General features: G+C 32.8%; 2 protein-coding genes across 8 annotated transcripts in view; one reads left to right on the top strand and one right to left on the bottom strand.

Moving 5' to 3' along the window:
* The window catches only part of LOC121410247 (MYCBP-associated protein-like), a 42,438-nt gene extending 30,098 nt beyond the window's left edge, over positions 1-12,340 (top strand). For 6 of the 7 annotated variants that reach the window (XM_041602194.1, XM_041602191.1, XM_041602192.1 and 3 more), the window contains exons 9-20: positions 82-203; positions 600-718; positions 1,246-1,474; positions 2,064-2,327; positions 2,719-2,865; positions 3,646-3,759; positions 4,159-4,280; positions 4,685-4,794; positions 5,464-5,493; positions 9,175-9,266; positions 10,764-10,997; positions 11,696-12,340. In XM_041602194.1, the coding sequence (XP_041458128.1) occupies positions 82-203; positions 600-718; positions 1,246-1,474; positions 2,064-2,327; positions 2,719-2,865; positions 3,646-3,759; positions 4,159-4,280; positions 4,685-4,794; positions 5,464-5,493; positions 9,175-9,266; positions 10,764-10,997; positions 11,696-11,803 (1,691 nt within the window). In that variant the 3' untranslated portion in view covers positions 11,804-12,340. Of the gene's footprint in view, positions 1-81; positions 204-599; positions 719-1,245; positions 1,475-2,063; positions 2,328-2,718; positions 2,866-3,645; positions 3,760-4,158; positions 4,281-4,684; positions 4,795-5,463; positions 5,494-7,464; positions 7,518-9,174; positions 9,267-10,763; positions 10,998-11,695 lie in introns of those variants that run through there. The other variant, XM_041602196.1, reaches the window with a different exon arrangement.
* Positions 12,341-17,015: 4,675 nt separating this feature from the next.
* LOC121410250 (anaphase-promoting complex subunit 15-like) lies at positions 17,016-22,391 on the bottom strand. Its single transcript, XM_041602201.1, has 4 exons — positions 22,243-22,391; positions 21,327-21,386; positions 20,818-20,931; positions 17,016-17,987 (listed from the first exon to the last, which is right to left on the bottom strand). Exons 1-4 carry the CDS (start codon positions 22,360-22,362, stop codon positions 17,934-17,936), a joined length of 348 nt encoding a protein of 115 aa, XP_041458135.1. The 5' UTR covers positions 22,363-22,391; the 3' UTR covers positions 17,016-17,933.
* Positions 22,392-22,601: the final 210 nt, after the last annotated feature.

Genomic DNA, 22,601 nt, shown 5'->3' with positions numbered 1-22,601 from the left:
GATTTGTTCAGGATTAACAGCAAGAATAACTTTGTAAGTGGTGTCTAACCCTAATATAATGTCATATTTTGTTTATTAAAGGTGTTGCCTGGAGTGAAGGTAGAGCCTCTCCTGTTCACTATCCTTGGAAACGTTCCCAGTATCTTAAAGATAGGAAGAGACAGCTTCAGCATGTCATTGATGAATTGGATCCATTCAAACCGGTATGTATGCAAAGCAATGCTATGAGGTACCTCATGATAGTCTTTAGTTTCATTTCATATGATCAGATGTAATGATGAAATGACTGGCTAGTAGTGAATGTCCATTACTGTTTGAAGCAGTTAGAGTTGCTTTTTGTAATTTGTTATAGTAATAAATGGGTGTGATCATAAGTAATGATGATGTAAAGTTATAAGTATAAATAAATAACATAAATCAAATTATTAAAAGTAGCAGCATATAAGATGGTCTGTAAGTAAAATTCAATGATAGGTAGTCTGGTACGTGATCTACATTGCAAGATGAAATTGGGAGACGTAAGTATTCATATTATATAGCAAATATGGGGAAAGTACAAAATGTTCATATTTTCTTAATTTGTAATTTGTTTTGAATAGGATCTGGAAGGTCTTGAAGTGATTGGAACCAACAAGCCTAAGGAGAAGAAATTAGATGTCTGGACTGCATCAGATGATGTAGGGACCTTCAAGATTGGAAAGGGAGGAGACCATAATGTGTAAGATTAATCATTTAATTCTATTTTGAATGTACATCTAGTGTGAATGACTTCTACTGGCTTGTACTAGGGCTAGAGGAAGCTATTATGCCTGAACAATATATTTGTTTGGAATGTACTGCTATTGCTTATGGATAAGTCATTGAATGTCTTTGTCTAGGTTTAATTATCTTTCTTAAATCATGCGTATGAACAGGGGGAATTTCATAAAGCTGTTTGTAGTTTATGTACATTTGGTGACCCATTGTGCTGAATGAGATAACCCAAATTTTACCAGTTTCAATGAGTTGGAAGTGAATTTCCTAAATGAAGTTACCCAAATCAAATGTTGACAAATTAACTTACTTTCAGCTGCTCATTTTAACAAGCTTTTTACTCCACAACAGTTACAATCTTAAGCTGATGGAAATAAAATTGAGAACCTGTCACCAGTCTTGTGAAAAATCATGCTTTCAGCTTTCTAAAACCCCACCTTGCTATTATTCCAAACAGAATAAACCACATGATATTCTGATTTCCACTAACAGGATTCCTAATGAGAGTGAAATGCCTGAGGAAGCCATACCAGAGCCCATCATTGGTCCTGCTCTCAAGTTTAATGGTTATCCTGCCCGCTGGACTGGGGATAGTAACAGTCATAAAGGCCAGATTGCATGTAGCTCAAGAGTAACCTTTGAAGCATTTGCTGGAGTTAGGACCACATCTCACTTGGAACTTGTTAATGATGGAACTACAACCATTTATTATGATTGGAAGGTTAGTTGATAAAAACAGGAGACTATTTTTACCAATTCATCTGGGATACTGTTTATTTTGAGAAATAATGCTTGTGAAAATTTTGGAAATTTTCTAAGATCCATAGTCATTAATATCAGAATAGTGTTATGTGACGTAAATATTCTTTTCTTGGTTTGGATTAGATAACACTTCTGTTATGAAGTAGTATGTACATGTATATATGTGAACTTAATTAAGCTTGATGACATCCTGTCATGAATTGGTTCAATGAAGGAGTGTTGTGTTTTGCTTCGTTGATCATGACATCCCATGTGTAGTTATCACTGCTATCACAATGGCTACACTAATGAAACAAAAACAAATTTGGTCATGGTTATAGAAAATATTTGTATTATATAACAAAACAATAACACAATGCCCTTTTCTGAACTCTGGTTCAATTCAAACTCTCATCTAAAGTTGTGGTTTAATAACTATGGACAGCCCATTTAAATGTAGAATAATTTATAGTAAATGTGAAGTGTTGAATCACTCAAAGGGGAACAGGTCTTGAATGTCCATCCGTGTATAAGACGAAATATTTTCCATTTATTTTTGTTAACCACAGAAAATCCCCAAGCAGAACCCATTTGAAGGATGTTCCACACCTCGCATCCAACGCTTCTATTTCAACACCAGCAGTGGTGTGCTTCTCCCTGGAGAGAGCCTTCGCTTTCCCTTCGTGTTCAAGTCCCCTAATGCTGGGATCTTCTCTGAGACTTGGCAGTTAGATACTCGCCCAGTGGTATGTGGGGGTGGGGCACTACAGGTTACCCTGAGGGGTGTTGCCCTGCAGGAAGATAAGAACTTGAAGCAGAGGAAGGAGATTGAGGTGGGTATAAGAATATGAAGAGTTTTGGTAATATTTGTTGAGAGGATGTTAGATGTGCCTTTGTAAATAACTGAATTGTGCATAGGGGAAAATTTTCTATTAAAAAAAGAAGAAAGACGAGTCCTGTTTCATTAAGTATATTTTGGCCTAAAACCTGCTATATTTATCAGTCTTCAGAAATAATATTAGAACTCCAATTCTACTTGAGTTCTTTGTTATGAAAAGTCTATTTCTTTCTATTTTTAATTTCACCTTTAAAGTCGATTCTTATCTGTGTTTCGAAATTCATGTATTACATTCATGTTTACCAGATCTCCCTTTGTGTTTATACTTCATTTAACATTTTTCTTTGTAGTCCACTAAATATATTTCATATTCTGTCTTTATTTAGGAGGAGCTGTTTGCCAAGCAGGCTCAGGTAGCTGTTCGTCGTATCTTAGATGAGTTAGTAGATGGTATCCGTACTCCTGAAAGAGCTCAGTCACCTATTGATGCCTACATCACAGATGAGGAGACTTTTGAAAGGCTTAATCCTGGGGTATGTCAAATCAAATGCAAATTCATATCAATGAATAGCTCTATGAATACATTACATTAAAAATTTGACAAACTTTCATATTGCTTGAAATGAAATTAAAACCTCACTATATTTTCTGTAAAACTATTGTGAGATTTAGACTTATTTCCATATGAATTGAGGAGATAAGCCACACATTCATCAGGTTGAAAATATACTAAGCTGTAAAACATAAGATTTTAGAGACATTTGACTCAGAGAGACACTGAAAAAACATATGGCAGTATTGCACTTTATTGTGTATTGCAAGAAAATTGCAATAAATTGAAAGTCAGTTTAAGGTCCTCAAATCAATAAGGTTTTTATTCTTGTTTTTTGCAAATGTTGATCATTAAAGGTTTGTTCCTGTAAAAGAAGAATAAATCAGAGATAAACCTTTTTGTTTTTCAGACAGAATGAGTTATTCCTTTTCATGTGGGCATATATCCATATAGAAAACCAAATCAATTTTGTTATAAACTCTAAGTGATATCCCATATTAAACTATCAATTATTATTAATATAATTATAGACATGGTTTTTCAGGCATTGATCTAGGATTCAGGCATGAAGTTTTTGGTTTGACTTCCCCTCAACCAAGGATATTACTTACTGTCATAACAAGTTATTAGTGTTAACAGATGTTGTTAAGATAATGTTTAAAGTGTAGATTTATATAATCCAATCTGTGCAACAAATATTAAGTCTATGCTCATGGACTTTGCATTGACCTTTTTGTTTCATATCCATTTCCTATCTCAGATGCACTATGCCAATGAGGTTGTGAGTCAGCTGAAACATCTTTATGTAGAGCAGTTCAGTGAGGATGAGAAAGAGGATAGGGAATGGGATCTTGATGTCACTAAGATGAAACGGGTATGTAGCAAGGATGTAATATAAAATAGCCAATAAGCTAGTGAGTTGGTTAAGAGAGCTGTATAATAATGAAAAAGGCCTGTAATGATAATATTAATATATGCATGTAATGTATATAGTACCATCTATCTAGCAGTAATCCATTCATGGTGCATTATTAATATCTGAGAGTGAGCTCAAGCTGCCTCTTTCAATGCTCAGTGCATGCAAGGAATGAATCCTACTTGTGGTATCATTTCAAAGATTGCATTTTTACTTTATTTTATTTCAACATGATATATGTCCTTTCACATCTTATTCTAGGGATATGACACATTTGTTTTTATTCGTGTATATTATTTTCAGAAAGCTTGTATAACTGATGGAATTAAATTTAATTGTTTGCGTTTGTATTTCTAGGAGTTCTTGGGCATAGAGGATGAAGAGAAGAGAGAAGATCTCTTGAATAGAATGAACCAAGCTGTTACTTCTCTTTACTTCCCTCCCTTTACACCCATACAACATGAGATGTACAGAGTAGCGTAAGTACTACTTAAAAACAGAGACATTTCAGTCAGGTTGACTGAAATTGGATTACTCATCTTTAATCAACATTATCACATATTCTGATCATGTGGTTGTTTGAATTAAGCCAAGGTGATGAATTATGATGTATTTAAGTTCAACTGAGTATATGGTATGGAGTGCTTTTAATCAATGATTATGCAGTGTTATGTATTCTAAGTTCATAAGCGACCAGTGTTGAAATGTATTATGAATTAGTTTATAACTTGTCACTGTTAAATGATAAATGGTGATGATTTTTAAGCACAACTCTGTGTGCAACAGACCTGTGATCTATGATTGTCATTATCGTTGTGATCTTTCCATGTCATGAAGCTTATGTTATGATTTAATTCATGTCTTGTCTTGTTTTGTTTTTCAGTTACAACCTCATGATGGAGAATATTGATAACATAGTAACCCAAGCAAACACTATCAGAGTTAATATGGGTATACCAGAGAAGGTTGAAGAACTACCAGATACTGCAGAAAGTAAGTTTTTTTTTTTAAGTGAATTCTATTCAAGAAATAGAGAAGAGATGCAGATATATCAAGTGAAAGCTATTCATTTTGCAATTGTCATGATAGATTTTAAGAATAAACAGAAAGTTAAGATCAGACAATGAATGAAGCAAGAGCTGATGGAACAGAGTATGCTAATGCCCACACCTGAAGGTTTTTAGCCAGTGTGTGCTGATAAACATAGGCTGTTGCATTGCATTCTTTATCACATTTTTTTATATCAAGGATTGTCTTTTGTTAAAATTTAAAAAAAATTATTATTCCATATAAAGTTTGAATCCTTGATATTTTGCTTTGTTATCAAGAAATTGGATTAAATAAGTAAATAAGAAAACAGCTGGCAAGACATACAGTATGTCAGCATATGCTGGTTGTAACGTCCAGATGAGATAACCCCTTAACCAAATAAGGCTGTTACTGGCTCCTCCCACTAAAAAATTAAAACTTCAAATGAAAAAAAAAAAAAAAACTAAGTTAAATATGCATTCAACATGTCCAAGACTTGAAGCAATCCTTTACATCAATTTGTATATGCATAATGTGTTCTTATAGTTTTATTGTAATTAGAGATGAATAAGTTTGATATTCAATGTGTTACATATTGCATTCATTTTTCTTCCATTTTATGTTAATTTGCAGTTCTTGCAGCAAATGATACTCTGAGAGGAGGTATGAATATTTCCCTATTATTTTTTTTTATTGTTGTTCATGGTTGATTGAATCCAAGGGCATTGACAGATTGGTACCCAACAGTGTTTGACTCAATGGCAGCTAGGATGATTAAAGATCTGTGTCTGTCATTCTTATTTTATTTGAGATAATTAGATCTTTAGAAAAATATATTCACCATCTGATGCAAAACATTCATGTAACTAAATCTGTTATTAGATCTGATATTTAAAAAAAAAATCAGGAAATATAAACATTAAATTTTTTATTAGAATATATTCCTCTGAATTCATGTCAAACACTGTTAGGTATTATAATCTTTTATGAATCTTTGTGGCAGTTGATGACAATTGTGTAGTTGGTTTACATTATGACATTCTACAAAGTGGTATTTCATAGTTCCAGAGAGTGCACTTGTGAAGTTATTCAAAATCACATGAACTGGTAAATTAATTTAGTGATTGAATAAATCAGATAAATTATTTCAATTATTCAGATGAAAAATAGATCAATAATAATTATAAATGTTTCATCATACACCACATCCGCATGGAAAGAAATTTGGCTGTAAATGTTTTGGTTATTGATGTAAATTGTTTAATGTGTATGCAAATTAAAAAATATTTTGATATCAGTTAAGTTTGCATAAGAATGCAAGGCCGTGGTATTCATCAGAATATTACACATGAAATACCACTTTGATATTTTATAGTACAAATTAAAAATAATGGTTATGGATTACTAATTTTAATTCAAAGTGCTTTATTTGCATGATGCACAGTTTATGAAAAAAATAACCTGCATTAAATATTTTGCATGCAACATTAAGAGGAATAATTGCACATAGTTTATTGCACTGTGTTAAATATTTTGTTTTGGCATGTTTGTGCAATTCAAGGCTCAATGATTACTAATTTTCTTTTAACTTTGAATTGTTAAATAGTGACATTAATATTCCGCTTGTATATACAAAAAATAAAAATCCATATTTTATTCTTCGAAATAGATATCAGATATAAATATAATGTGATAAGTGCTATGTATATATATACATACAAATATATATTTGTATGTCAGCAGCAGCAGTTACACTAGTTCCACTGAGATCGCGCACGCTTTAATAAAAACAACTGTCGTTTAAACTAGTCACAATTCATGAATCTTCCCTGAAGAAGGTAGATGACTGCCTAAAATTTGGAAAGTGAATAAAAGAACTTGTTGGCATTGCAAAATTGCATTACGCATAAATTTGTTTCGCATTTCTGATGTTATTATTGCCAATACATGGAAAACCAAGATGCTTACATATATATATATATATATGTGTGTGTGAAGCTATGCATGTACAACAGCTTTGGCAACTCTTTTATTTTAAATATTGTGTAAAGAAATGGATGAAGAGAACAATGGTAGGCGTAGCTTAAATCAAGGTTCCCCAGAGCTATCTACCCTTTGGAAAAATTGGGGATGCCGAAAAAATGTCTCTGCCGGGAATCGAACCCGGGCCCCCAGCTTTGAACGCCGGTATATATATATATATATATAAATCAAAGAGTTCAGCGTCAGGGTCATAATGTAGAAACAAAAGAAGACTTAATAGAAACGCGTGAGGAGACATAATCATATGTATATGATTATGTATTTTATTCTTATAAACACCGTATATATATATATATATATATATATATATATATATTTATCACATTAAGACAATGTCCCAGAGCACTTTACAAATACCTCAGTATTTGGATTTTGGCTTGCTGGCATACAGTGTAGACAAACTTCGACCTGATTGCTATCATTTGATATTGCTTGTTCATTTTACCCTAGTTTTATTGTATTGTTTGCACGCTTGCTCATATTGTTTTGTTTTGTTTAACCACACAATTTAATTTTGTTTGTCACGGCTTGGCTTCTGTGGATACATTATGTTCCCTTTAATGGTCCCATCTCACCCACTCACTCACTCAGGTCCTCCACGTTATAAGAGAAGTAAGTCCTCTCCTTGACCTTCGAGTCCCTTTCTTCATATTCTCCTATAATATTTGACATTCGATAAGGAAAAACTGAATTGGCCTTTTCAGTGAGAAAAGGATTAAAAATTATTACTCAAATACTGTTCACAGAAATGTGCCACATTTTTTTTTAAATGAAGCAGAATGTTTGAAATGGTATGGTGGTGGTTCTAACTAATATCACTAATGATGCACCTGAACATTAATATTAATAATTATTGTTATTTGTATAGGATGGCCTTGTCAGTTTTATTTTTACTTTTAATGATTTACTTTCTGTTAGCATTGCATGTATGTTCTATGATTTGCATGTTGATAATCAAATGAATGAGTTTTCAAACATATTAAAGTCATTTGCATGTTTTGGTGAATTGCTTACAGCATGGAAATGTTGCATGAAAAGTTTAATCTGAAAGGTACTTCCCATATTTATAGCATTAACACTAATCCCTTAAATCCTGTTAAGTGTTGCATCCCTGAAATGGATATGTATGAAAATGTTTCACCTCAGTAATACAATCATATCCATCATGTGAGCCAGTAAATGATGTAAGAATTAAATTATGTTCAACCTCCATCACATTAGCGTACGCAGGGGGGTGCCGGTTACAGATGTTCAACCCCCCTCTTAAATTTTGTTGATACCCAAAACACCCCCTAAGAATTCAACCCCCCCCCAAAAAAAAAAAAAAAATATGTTGAAGACTTTTTTTTAGTTGTCAACATTTCGTTCATCTTGAAACAGGCATGATATTCTCTTGATTAAAATCAGAATTCCAATTTTTAGCTCATCTGGTCCGAAAAAAAGTAATTCCTGTTGACCCCCCCCCTTCTCTGTCATTTCTTCATCAATTTCAATTCTGTTTCCTCAATTTATATTACCAATATAATTCACTACAGTGTCAACTGGGCTGAAATTAAAATTGTGTTAAATTACTTTGCGAGACGCCGGATGAGCTCAACATCATTGATGTGCTATTTTTTAATAATTTGTTTATCAGATTTTTATATTATTTTTTTTTACGTGAAATCCTTGGCCCAAGAAGATTCTCATGCCGTTTTTACTGCTTTTTAAAGTCAAATGGTATGACTTTCATGCAGACTCTCCTTGAAAAATCACTTTTGATTTCTTTACTATAAGGGTGCTTAAATCCCGAATGGGGCGCCTTGGACTTTGGCGGAGACTTAGTGACCCTAGGCTATTTTTCATATTTTTTTCCGAGGGGGAAATCATGCCTGTTGAACCCCCTTTCAAAAATTCTGTGTATGTCACTGCTTCATCTCCCATTGCAGTAAGCTTTGCATTCAAAATATCTCCTTTGATTTAGATATTGTTTATCACCATTGAAATTCACTAGGCTTTGAAAAAAAATCATATACATGTATATTGCATGTATTTTCATTCATCAATCCATAGTTCATGGTATTAATGTTGATTGTATCATTTAATTAAGGTCCTACGTACATTTCACTTGGGTTACTAGTATATGCTATCATTTACTGCCATATGGTTTCAAAGATAAAAAAATATCCCAAATTCTCATCCACATATACAGGCACAATAAACACTTGTTTTAAAGAGTGACTTAAAGTAACGATGGGGGAGGGTCGTCATGAGAATACTCTGTGGGTGAGTAATCAAATCATTTGTTTTCAATTTCCACAGGTGAACTCAAGAAGAGAAAGAAAGAACCGAAAGAAGAAGAACCTACAGGAGGGAAGAAGGATAAAAAAGATGGCAAAAAAGGCAAGAAAGATGTAAGTTAGGATATTCATCTTGATTTATCAAATAACTATTTTACAATAGGAGAGGGGAAGGTCATTGAAGATACTATCAGTGAAAATTGTTATTCGCTGTACAAAGTATTGTTCTGCTCTACAACAATCTTGTTTTCTGTTTTGTTATTTAACTAAAAAAAAATGTCAAACGATCTCAACTGAATTTCAAGTTTTTAGGAGTGATTTTAAGCAATAATTTATGTTGGAATGATCATATAAGTTCTATCTCTACCAAAATAGCACGTTTTATTGGAATCTTAAATCGTTTAAAATGTAATGTACCTAGTTATATATTATTTACACTCTACAATGCTTATATTCTGTCTCGTCTTTCATATTGCAATTCAATTTGGTGTAATACTTATTCTAGCCATATACAAAAATTAATTATTTTACAAAAAAAAGCAATACGTATATGTAAGAAGACAGATTATAATGCCCCAACTTCTTTGCTATTTAAATCATTATGTACAGCTAAACTTCCAGATATTACCAAACTTCAAATTGCTTCAATTATGCAACGATACCACACAAAAAGTCTTTCACCTTATTTAATGAATATGTTCTCAATTAATACAAACGTTCATAATTACTTTACTAGAGCATTTAACAAATTCCACAGATGGACCTTTTCAAATGATAAATCTAAATATTCAATACGACATACTGGCCCCACACTATGGAATAGTTTAGACCTTAACACATATAATATACAATTTAATAATACTTTTAAAAGACAATATAAAAAGAAATTGCTGAGCAATTATTGATTTCTCTTAACGTGGTTTTGTACTATTTGCTTATTTGATTGTTTATCCGTTTGTTTATATTTTTTGTTTTGTTTTTATCCTTTGTTCTGTTTTGTTTTACATTGAAGTTTGTTTGAAAGTTTGTTTAATTTATCTTTTTAAGAAATTACTATTCTTATCTCTATTTATTCTTTTGTACTTGCCGCATCCATACCATATACTGAATTTTATTTTTAACGATTGATATTTCGTGGGTATGTGCGTTTTGACAAGCCTTTTTATGGCTTTTTTGTGCATGCCCGATTTCCATTCATTATTTTGTTCATCTATATTTTTATAATCATGTGCCAACCATAATTTTATCATTACCACTATTTGTTTCAGTTATGTTTTGTTGATACCTTTGCTTTGTTTCATGTTATTTTTTCTTTGTGTATATATACTTTTGTTCTCATTTTGTTTTGTTCTCATTTTGTTATTTTGTTATTTTTAATGAATTTGGAAATAAATACTGAATTGAATACTGAATTTAAGTTTTACACTACCTTTGCAAAAATGATATTCTGCCAACACTGAATGATTGCTGCAGTCTTCATAGACTGTACATGATTTGCAATTGCTATCAGCCTCACTTGGTGCAATGGAATATATTATGACCAATAGATTTTCATTTCATTTGTAGATTTGGGATAGTTTGTAAAATATTTCTTCTTGATTTGCTTTTTAGGACAAGGATAAAGACAGACCAAAGAGTAAAGGAGGAGAGAAGACCCCAGGTAAAGGCAAGAAAGCTGCTCCAAGTCCTACTCCTACAAAAGAAAGAGAGAAGAAAACTCCATCAGGAGGAGAGAGAAGGGGGCGTATCCGTACCCCTAGTAGTGGTTCAATAGAGAAAGTACATATCTCTGTGACTGGTGATCCTATCATGGATGCTAAATACAGGAATAAACTCTACATACAGGTTAGTGTGTTGATTAGAATATTCTTGGAAACTCACAGGAATTCAATCAGTGATTTAGTATTAATACGATTGGTGATGTAAATGGCATTGGTTTGCAACAACTTGTAATTTATGCATCTCAGCATAATATGTGTTGATTTTTAAGAAAATACAGAACATGTTATTGAAACCTACAGCGGAGAGAACTGGCATGTGTGTGTATATGGTTCTTGTATCGCAATAGATCACTGGACAGAATTCTTGTATTCATGTAGCTTTATTATTTGGAAAACTGATAAACAGCACACTTAAGATTATTGCTTTTTATCACCTTTCTTTTTTATTCAATAATACAATGTTCTCTTTGGAAATAATATATTTTTGGAAGTATTTGAATGAAACAAGTGGTTTGAAATCAACTAAACAATCATCAAAAGTATGTTGTTTATCACAATGTTGAAATGCTCAATATCCTCACGCCATGATGCATAAGATCTGTAAAGGTATGTATTATATTTGAGAAGATTGAAGGGAAATATTTAGGAATTTTTAAATTGCACATGATTGTAAAGAAATCCCTTTTGCACCTTAGATATTCTTATCAGAATACCAGATTTTAGAGGAAATCAGAAGTTACTGTCACCTTGTAATGAATTATAATAAGAATAGAACATGAGTAGGTCTAAATTGAAATATTTCTTGTTTATGTCCTCACACAGGTATATGCTCTACTATCTGAGACCGTTGATAAGATGACTGCATTGTTTGAAGACATCAAAGAAAAACAAGATAATGCTCTCATGCAGCAACTTATGCAGAAAATGTGATTCAACTAAAGATATTTTTACTAATATTTCATATTTCTTTGTTATTCTGTGGTGGATCTTACTTACATTGATGTTAAAATGTTATATGCACTGTATAAACTGTGAGATTAATATTCATGTGTATTATTTATTTAACACAACAAAATAATATGAGATTTATGAAACCTTGATCTGATATCAAAATATCTTGCATTGAGTGTAAATTGAGTGTAAATTTAAAGTACTATTTCTCATACATTTAGCTTAACAATTTCACAATTTAAGCAAAGCTTGAATTTATTACTTCCTTCATAGAAGTCCAGTGAAATGCTTTATAGAGCATCAATATTTCAAACGATTCCAGAGACTAGGACATATATACAAAGTTAAAACTAGTGATGTCAGTCCATCATCTTGTTCATCCCATTTCACGTAATTGTTACAATTGTCTTCAAATATTGAAAAAAGCCAGTTGATGCAGTTCTTAAAATTGCCATCTGTGCACAAAGAAAATTGAGTTAAGCTACATTTGCTTTTCAATAATTAAAGTTAAGTTTGATATATGGTCAATTCCAGCGTAACGGACATGACATTCAGACAAATTTTTGTAATTCAAAGGTTTATACAGTAGAATTAACAGTCTTTTGATAATTGTTATTGAGCTTATCAGACACGTTGAAGTATCAGTTACATACACATGAAATTTCAAATTGTTTCATTGAACAGTTGTTGAGATATTGCACTCTTTGTGAGCGTAATGGACATGACACGAAATGGACGAAGCATTTTTACCTCCAATTGCTTATAAAAATTCCTGTGAATTCTTAGATTGCATGCACCTGACATTGGTGTTAATTTAACCTTAATATCATGCTCTATCCATACAATGGTGTTTAACAACAGTTTTGCAGTGCATTCTGTATTCATAGCTCAAAATGTAGCGTAACGGACATGACACACGAAGCGTCACGGACATGACAGTTTCGTCCACTTTTTGTAAGTGAATATAATGATTTTATTACAAGATATGGTACAAGTCTAATTGTTTACATGTTAAGGCTAGTGGTTAGAGACATACATCATAACTGATAATCTGTAATATCTCCCATTATTTTGCAATTTAAGAGGGGGGCTTTTCATACAATATTTATAAAACAAAAAATATTTAGAAAATTTTCTTTTACATCAGTTAACAACAGATAGAGAGTATTTTCCAGTTACTACCATCCTCTACACCTAATTAAAAGAGAAAAAGTTGATAGTAAAGATTATTTTTTATTCATGGCTTACTATTTGATAATATACACTAGCGTAACGGACATGACACCCTTACGAAGTGAACTTCATTAGCACTTCTTAGTTTCAAAATGAAAGAAATATGAATAATGAATGTAATTATGTAACAGCAAAGTACCTTTACTAACATTCTTAAGAAAAATATGTAGATATTATTGCCTTTTTTATTGGCAGGTATCATTAATTTGATAGCTATAGCCTACATGATATTTTTATATAGAATACAATGTTTATCGTACCACTACGGCACACTGAGAAGACCAAATCTCATTTTTTGTGAGAAGAAAACAAATGTACCAGACCTGTATAAATCCAAGATGAACATATTATGAAATGTATTTTATGATAAAGAATATGTAGTAGTATTAATGTCAGTTTTAAGATTTAAAAAAATGACATTAAAAAGTATTTTAAAATTTAATAGCAGTACCTGGAAACCAATCTTTCATCGATTATGTATGAGTTGAAAGGCAATCAGAATGTTTGTAAATTGCTTCTGAAATTATTTTCCATTCAAATTAAATATTATCCTGAGTATAATCATCCTTTCATCAAATCTTGGATGTTCTAAATCTTACGATCTTACTTGCTGACAAATGTGGCTGTATCTAATTTTGTTGCATTGTCCGCGCTGCTTGTGTACAAATGAAGATACATCATTCAAATCGTGATTATGGCTGACCAAAATACTATGACATAATTTATTGATCGTGCCACATTCCTTCCACAGCCCCTTTGCTTTGTGATATTGCAAAGAAGTGCCACTGTAGGTTCATGGATTCATAGAGCTACACCATGTAACACAGATATCTGATTCTGAATACAAACTTGTTCTTTTTAATGTGAGCCCGTGCCATCACTGAAGAAGTAGAGGTTGGTGAAAGTCAGATAGTTTGAAGCAATACATGTATCATCAATGATCATCATCAATGATCTCATGAATTCACAAGTTGAAGTTTTATCATGCTCCAAACTCTCAGTGCCAACAACTATTAAGATAATCAATTGTATTGTTCAAACACAAATGCTGCAGATTGTGATCTAAGTTTGTTGCTAGCTCTAGCTGCATCTTTCCTAATATTATGTGGCATACTGTTAAATCTCAGAAAAATATACCAGAACAAGAGCTGAACTTTCATCATTCACTAACTTCTAAAAATGACTTGAATGACTTGCAGATTCTAGGAGTTATTACATCCAGCTATCCTCAAGCAATTGAGACTGACCACAGTCTGTGACACTGAGCTTAATATTTTGTTTTTGTGAATGCTGCCTTTTGTCATATATAAGGCGTCATGTCCGTTACGAAAATTGTCATGTCCGTTACGCCATTTTTATGAAAATGAGAAGTGGTAAGGGAAAATGATTGCTACACATGGTAGGGGGGTTTAATTCTAACATAGAATCTGAATCTGCAGTACCTTGAGAGAAATTTCCTGTAAGCTATGGAAACTTTAAGTGAAAAACGTAACGGACATGACACTGATAATGGTAAAGAAATCACACAAATCTGAAGACAGATTTCTCTAAAATTGATGAATGGCATAAAATTCAACGATGATTTTCTGTTGATTTAAACATTAATCAACTATTCAAAAGTTAAAAGAGACCTCTGGGACCTTGTTTGCTTTTAGTAGAGACAGGAAAGATGAATTGTTTAAAAATAGCCACATTTTTTACATTTTGCAATTTACTATTCTATTTTTTTGATGATGGAAAAAACTACAAAATTTTATCAATATTGCGATTATTCTATTGGAAATTGGTACTTTATAGATTACTTTTTAAGAAAATTTGACTGCTTAAGTGAAATCTGAAACTTCATTTTTTCTCTAAAGTGAACATTTTCCATGGAATTGCCCATATCTGTAACTTATGACTTTAACAAAATAAACTTTGGTCTTAAAAGTACACATATAATTCCCACTTGGAATAACTAATTTACAATGGCCATGTAATCGAAAAACAAAAGATGGAACCGGCCATCATTTCAAGTTCATTTCAATTTGGAAGGGGATGTTAAGTTAATCCAAATTGATCTTAAGAAAGGTAGATAGTGAAGAATATTATTTCAATATTTAAGGAAAGTGTTTGATTTAGATCCAAATCTACTCTATTTAACCAAATGGATATACACTAAGACTAGTAGATATTGGTTTTTGTGTTTTAAAGGTTTATTATATTCTACGCTAGTGTAATCTCATAATAACTCGAGTTATTTTCAAGCTTTAAGTGACTTAAACATGACCTGCCGGCAACATAAAAAGATTGAGTGCTCAGATCAAGATGAAGGAAGGGAAGCATGCCAGTACTTGGACAACCTTTGATTAATTGACCAGTTTGCACGGTCGTTGTATGAATGTATATTCCCTGCCATTGAATCTGTGATGCAAGAGTTTAGTGATGCAAATAATATGCTTGATGACTGGCTGCAACACAAGGGAAGTGATTCAAACTGTGAAACATTAAAAAATCTAAGCCTGATTAGGAAAGGCACTTGTGCTGACTCATTTACTCCAGTTAAAAGTGATTCTTCTTTTTCCAATTGTTTGACCTGTGATACAATATATCATATCAGACACAGGCCATTGTATCAATGCTAGTGCAGTATTACATTACATAATTCATTGTGACTCAGAAAATGAAATAAAGAGATAGTACATAATTCTTACAAAATTTTATTTAAAAAAATAAACTCTATATATTACAATGATACAGCACATTTCAGTGTCAATTCATGTTTGTGGTAACAGTTGACAGCATTAATGATTGTTAGTATGCAACCAATGGACTTAAGTGCTCCTCAAGGGACCCAGTAATCCTGATTAGTCCTTGTGCTGGTTTGCATGACCAATAGAGCCATTTGTTTGACAATTTTACTGCCATATTCAATATTTCTGCATACAATTTATCATGTTGTACTTGGTATCAAATATTGGGTATTCATTCATTAGTGACAGGCTCATGAAAAATCTAATTACTAGGTCCATTGGAAAGAATTAACATTAAATTGAATAGTTTCCTAACAGGCCTGGTCTTCATACACATACTTGCAATCCTTTTATGATACTTCATTACACCTTGATAAAACTTTGCCTTTTATTGAATTTTCTGAATAAATGAAGAGAATTCCATCCAAGATTTATTCATTCATTCATGTGTTAGTTTCACTTATTTCAGTGTCATTTCTGCTTAGATTGAAACATGTCATTGATCAGCATTAAAGAGAACATAATAAAATCAACAATAACCTATACAATACTGTAACAGTTCACTCCTGCTGTGAGTTAAGATCTGTGGACTAATGCTTTCTTAAAGCCTGTGTATAGCTCTGGTAAAGGGTCAATAATGTGATTGATAATCGAATATTATCTAATATGACAGTCTTACTGAAGCGTAGAGACCGTTAGATATTTTTCCAACTGCACTTCTCTGAGAAAATTTCAAATATTCAAATCTTGGATATATAGCGCCCTCTCTCGGCAATGCTTGTTTTAAATATAAAAAAATGGGCATTCAAGCACTTATCTCATAAATTTAGTGATTAGTTATCCAAAAGTTACAGACAAAGAACATATCTTGAAAGTTTCAGCCCATTCCATGATTTGGAATAGGATTTAATTGAAAGACAAAAACACACAGATATTTTAATTTGATCGGGTGACCCGATCAAGTTAAATTTCCATGTAAAATCGCAAAATTTATCCTGTAAAACACATTTTCATTTCATATCCTCCACATCATAACTGTTATAGGGCATATCCATTCATATTAGCTAGCAATGAATTGGAATAGTGATAGGTGCATTTTGGTGGATTTACCAAAACTATACACAAGCTTTAAAGAAGCTGGTGCAAAATATGTCACGAGTTCCGCCAAAGACACTTCAAGGGGAAGACTGGACACTTAGTGACGTATTGTAATGATCAACTTTGTACATCAGGAAGGGCACCTAATAGCATTAAGTAGGTAAACTTCTACACATCGGCACACGCTTGTTTTTTGAAACGTAGGGAAAATAAGGTGGTGAGGAAAGAGGCAAAGTATATTTGTTTCTAATTTTGTTAGTATTTTTTATAAAAGAAAAAAAAAATTTAAAATGTAAAAATCGCCCCTTCAACCCCAGATGATCTGCGAATACCTACCAAACACTGTTGGTCACCCTTTCTCAGTCTTTCATTACATGCTCTACTGACTTCCCCTTTTAGTAACTTTGGTTTCCCCAAGCAACTCCAGAACAACTACACCTGAATTTCAGTTCAGACCTCTATAGAAAGCTAGTTTCATTCATGAAAAATATTATGTACGGAACTAACTGAAATTCACTGTATTTACATCTAGGGCAATTCCATAAAATATGTACATCCAACCCCCATGTTTGTGGGACCTTCATGAAATTTTCAGTCTCTGATTTCTTGTTCTTTTGACAGGCTGTAATGCTCTCAAATGATCATGGCTTGGTCAGTTCCTGAAATGAAGTAAAACTTGAGAAAAATGGGGGTCAGATGAACAAAAAGCTTGATTATTTTATGGAATTGCCCTCTATTTGTTTAACTTTATCACAAAATTAAAATTGATATATTTCTGTCTGATCTCTAAGGTAGTTAAATCTATACAAACATAGAGAAGATCTTTTTGCCACCCAGTAATATCAAACATTAAAACCACCCTTGAATACATCAGGACAGAGAAATGCTTATGTTCACAAATTTTCTATTCAATGGACTAAGTCACTATCCCCTTGCACTCCTGCCCTATTTCATTCAAGCTTTGTAATTTTGCTTGTAAGTAATAAGACTTAGCAAGCATTAATGCTAAGCAGGCCATTACCACTTTCTAGCATTAATACCATTCATCATTCTTGTAGACCAACCCATATGTCCTCTTCATTGTTCATGTCCATTTCAACCTGTAATGTAAAACAAGAAAATATATGCATTTCCTATTACAGCGACCAAAAGTAATACATGCACAATTTAACATAGTAGACCATATAAAAATATTATTTAAATACAGATTCTCTACATCACCGCAATTATGATGATGTCAATGAAGATGATGAGGATTCAACTTATAAAGCACTTGTATCCACTCTGAAGAGTGCTCAATGCACCAATTATGATTATTATTCAGTGGATATCCTTCATTAGTTGTAGGTCTTCAAATGAAAGAATAACATAATTTCTGAATGTCTAGTCCATGGAAACTTACTGTATGCTCATTGTGAGCAAATACTCTAATACCAACTTAATCAAGGAAAGTGAGTTCTTTGATATCAACAATCTTAATATGATCATTCCTGTGAAATGTTAAGGTAGACTGTCAAAAGAAGATTTTAACATTTTCCAATGCATCAATATCTTTTGTACTGGACTAAATTATTATCACTTATCTATCACTTTTTAGAAGCACTTGCCCAGTCAGGCAAGTAAATTTTTGAATAGTTGGAATATACCAGTGGTGTAGACAGGTCCTTAGACCTGGGGGGATGCATGATCCCTAGCTGGGTCATACTTTATATATATATATATATATATATATATATATTATATATATATATGTATATATATATTTATATATATATATATATATATGTATTTATATTATATATATTATATATATTATATATATATTATATATATTTATATTTATATATACATATATATATATATATATATATATATATATATATATATATATAATATATAAATATAAAGAATGAAGGAGATAACGTACTCGATAAAAACAAAATATCATGGGCCAAAGCAGACGAGTTAAAGATAACAAAATAACACGATCTGCCTCATGGATTATCTCGTGTGTCTTTTAATCACTTTGCGTTCAGCAATAAACAGGGCATCCAGTAATAAACAAACTTCCTTGCACATTTTTTATGGCAGTAATCTTTTGTTTGATTAATGACAATGAGTAAAGATGATAAGAGAAATGTCATTTGTCGGATGTCTAGTTATCATCTTGGTCATGACAGTCCTGCTAAACATGATCTAGAATAACTAGTATTCCTTATTTTACTAGTATAGTAGTATACTCTTTTAAAAGTAGCGATATTGTTAATGATCAAACGAATGAATCAACAACTAAAGGAATAAGCAAATAAACAGCCAAATAACTAAAAAAATATCAATTACAATTATAGTAATAGGGGTAAAATAAAAAAAGCTCAACATTATATTTCTTATCCACGTGCAGATATGCGGACACTAAAATGATAAACACACTCTGTTTAAAATTACCATGATTACAAAGGCTTGATTGAATTAAGTATGGAAATGAAATAAACCTCACCGGGTTGTCGGAAGTAAACTGTATAGATAGTAACTTGTTATAATTTCGATTCATTTCTTATTATGTACCTTGTTATGATGATTATGATAAAAACATAGGTAAGGAAATGTAACAGTTTATAACCTTCAAACCTAGAAGACTGCGCACGTACAGAAATCACTGGTATAAGTAATTCCAAAATACATTGCGCCAAAAATATTGAGTGAAAAAAACCTCGGATATCACTTGAGGCCATGCAAAATTTGCACTTTCATTCCAAAATCATTCATTTACTAATTCGCTCCTTAGAGACTGAAAATATTCACCTTTTCTTTGCAAAGTAGGGGTTGAGGACATGGCCAGCAGGGAAAAGGGTCAGTGTATGTGTATAGGTAATTTCTTATTAATTCGTTTGAACAGTGTTAATGTGTTATGAAAGCAATTGCTCTGAAAGGGGGTGATTAAGCGACACTTTCTTAAATCTGTAATGAAATATTTTGAACTTATCTCCTTTGCAAATACATAATTATTATAAGGAAATGTACTTGGTGAAACTCTGAATAACGATCCTTAAATGTATATGACGACGCAAGACAGTTGTTATTACTTAAAACTTGCAAGTTGTAAATGCATATAAGATGATTGACTCTGAATAAAAGTCCAATTTTGATCATGTTTGTCATTGCTGTACGTTGTGATTATTACTGCTATTATTATTGATTGATTTTAACTAGCATTCATTGCTTTATTACTGTATAGTTTTGCTTCTTCCCCCACAGAAACCTGGGGGGATGATTGTACACACCATCCCCCCCACCTAAAATTCTGGGGGGATGCATCCCCCCCATCCCCCCGCTATCTACGCCCCTGGAATATACTTGCAAAAAAATCTATTTCACTTGCCCGAAAAAATTCTTGAAATTTTTTTTTACCTCTTCAAAAGAAAGTTTTGCGGTTTTAAAAACCATTGACTGCTTTCTCTCTTTTGACATGAACAGGGGAGCGTTACATCAATATTTTCATCCGACAAGTTGTCAGATCTGACATCTTTCCATGATTTTGATTGGCTGAGAGGCACTGTTCCTTTGGTAACTGTCAGATAAAATGGGACTTGTCAGATACAACATCCGACAAGTCCTTTCATGAAACGCCCCCCCCCCTGATCTACCTTGTTATTGCATTTCTTTTTCCAAAGTGATTTTATCGTGCCTGCCATGACAATTAGGGTCAATATCACATCATCGACCCTAATTTTGGTCATTCTACTGTGAGAAGTTTGCTTACCCAATTCGGGCAAGGAGTTTAGGTCTTTACTCCAAAACACTTGCCCGACTCTAACTTTTACTTGCCCTGGGCAATCGGGCAAGTGCTTATGTAGCACCCTGTCATGGGTTTGTTCTTGATACTTTTTAAAAAGTGGCTCAGTGCTTTCACACAAGGTGACATTGACAAACCTCTTCAGGTGACTCTTGGTCATAATCATTCATCTCCTCAGCTTCAGGGTCTTCTGCTTCTTCTGATTCCTCTTCAGATTCAATGTCACCTTCATCTTCCTCTTCATCATATGTCTAAAATGACATTTGATAGAGGAAGAAGAGGAGGAAAGGCAAGAAGGAAATGATAAGCTAATATTGTATATCAAAGTGGAATCCCCCAGATTTACATTAATTATTTTGATGTCATGAAGGTTTTTACAATATGAAATGCCTTAAATTAATCCAAGGCTACTAAAGCCATGGCATGGATCCCTTCCTGGTTGGCTTCAATGTCTCTCCCAGTGGCTTTACAAAAATGTCTGTAGCCCTTTTTTTTCCTCCAGTTATTTATGAATACACTCTATGAAAAATGGCCTTGCCCTAAAAATCTGAAAATATAAAAGATGTAATCTTTCCTTTTTTGAGGGGGGGGGGGTTAAGTGGTGTTTGGGTTTTTAAAAGAAATACAAACATCTAAAAACACTTACCTCTGATGCTGTCTTTCCAATTGGAATCACATCTTGGTCTTTCTCAACTATACTCTGAAGCTGGAGAGAAAAGGAACATTGCATTCCAATGAACATCAAGAACCACTATGCAACTTGCTTTAGATCAAACAACAACAAAAGAGTTGCTTTAGATCAAACAATGATGAAAAATACACTTCCATTTAATCAAACAATGATAAAACAATTTTCCTTGGATCGATCAAACAATATTAAAGCATTAAATAACAAGTGTCGCTACAGCGAGCACATAATACGCCCACCTGTAACACAGAAAATGAAGTTATTGGTCAAGCAGGAAAAGAGGAAGGTGACAACTTCACATTTGACCTTCTGACCTGAAAGTCATAGTCAAAATAGGCTTCCTGGGATTCATGCTAGTAACATACACACCAAATTATATGAGCCTAGGTTAAGTTAAACTTAACTAAAGATATTGTGTTAACAAGAACTTAAGAAGGGTAAGATAAAAACCTGTGTCAGTGTGACCTTGACCTTTGAACTGCTAACCTCAAAAATCAAAAGGCTTCCTGATTCCATTTGGTTTTACGACACGACATATGATTTTGATTTAGGGCCTAGGCCCTAGGGCTAGGCTATGGTCTAATTTCGCGTGAACTGTGTGGGAAATGTTTGATAAAAAATCGAATTCGTGATAATTTTTAAAACATTTTTTTTTTTCAAAATGGCTATCTAGAAATAAAAAGTAATTTCAACCCTGCGAGACAAAAAGAATAAGTTTTCTAGCAGATTTGAAATACTGGCAAATACCAACACTAAATTGAACATGTGGGGCTGTGATATTTAAAAAAGTTAGACTTAGAACCCGTTATAAACTAGACTTTATATATCTTCACTATGACTATCGCAAAAAAAATTGCAGCTTTCTAAGACTTACCCAACTCTGATGCTTTCTTTCCTCTTCTGCCAATTCTGCCTCATCTTCAAACGGTTTTTCCACATCAAACCATAACGGATTCGACAGCCGGGGAAGCAAGGATGGAAACGTAGAAGACATTTTGTACGATACTTACCACGAGATGGCGTTCTTCTACGTAAGATGATGCTGTGACGGGAAAAGGGGGAGCTGTGGGTGGTGTTGAGTTGAAGTGAGCTTGTGTGAGTGTCTGGGGAGAGAGTTGAGGGGGTATGGGGTGAGGTGAGTGTGTAGGGACGTTTTAAGATAATAACCTTGCTCTAAGTATCCTTTGAAATAATCTTTTATCCTTTTTGTTTCTTATTCTTGTTCAATTAGTA

This window comes from Lytechinus variegatus, chromosome 3 (genome assembly GCF_018143015.1).
Source record: "Lytechinus variegatus isolate NC3 chromosome 3, Lvar_3.0, whole genome shotgun sequence".
NCBI classification, from domain to species: Eukaryota; Metazoa; Echinodermata; class Echinoidea; order Temnopleuroida; family Toxopneustidae; genus Lytechinus; species Lytechinus variegatus.
Note: the sequence above shows the minus strand (reverse complement) of the source record. Positions and strands in the feature narration are given on the sequence as shown.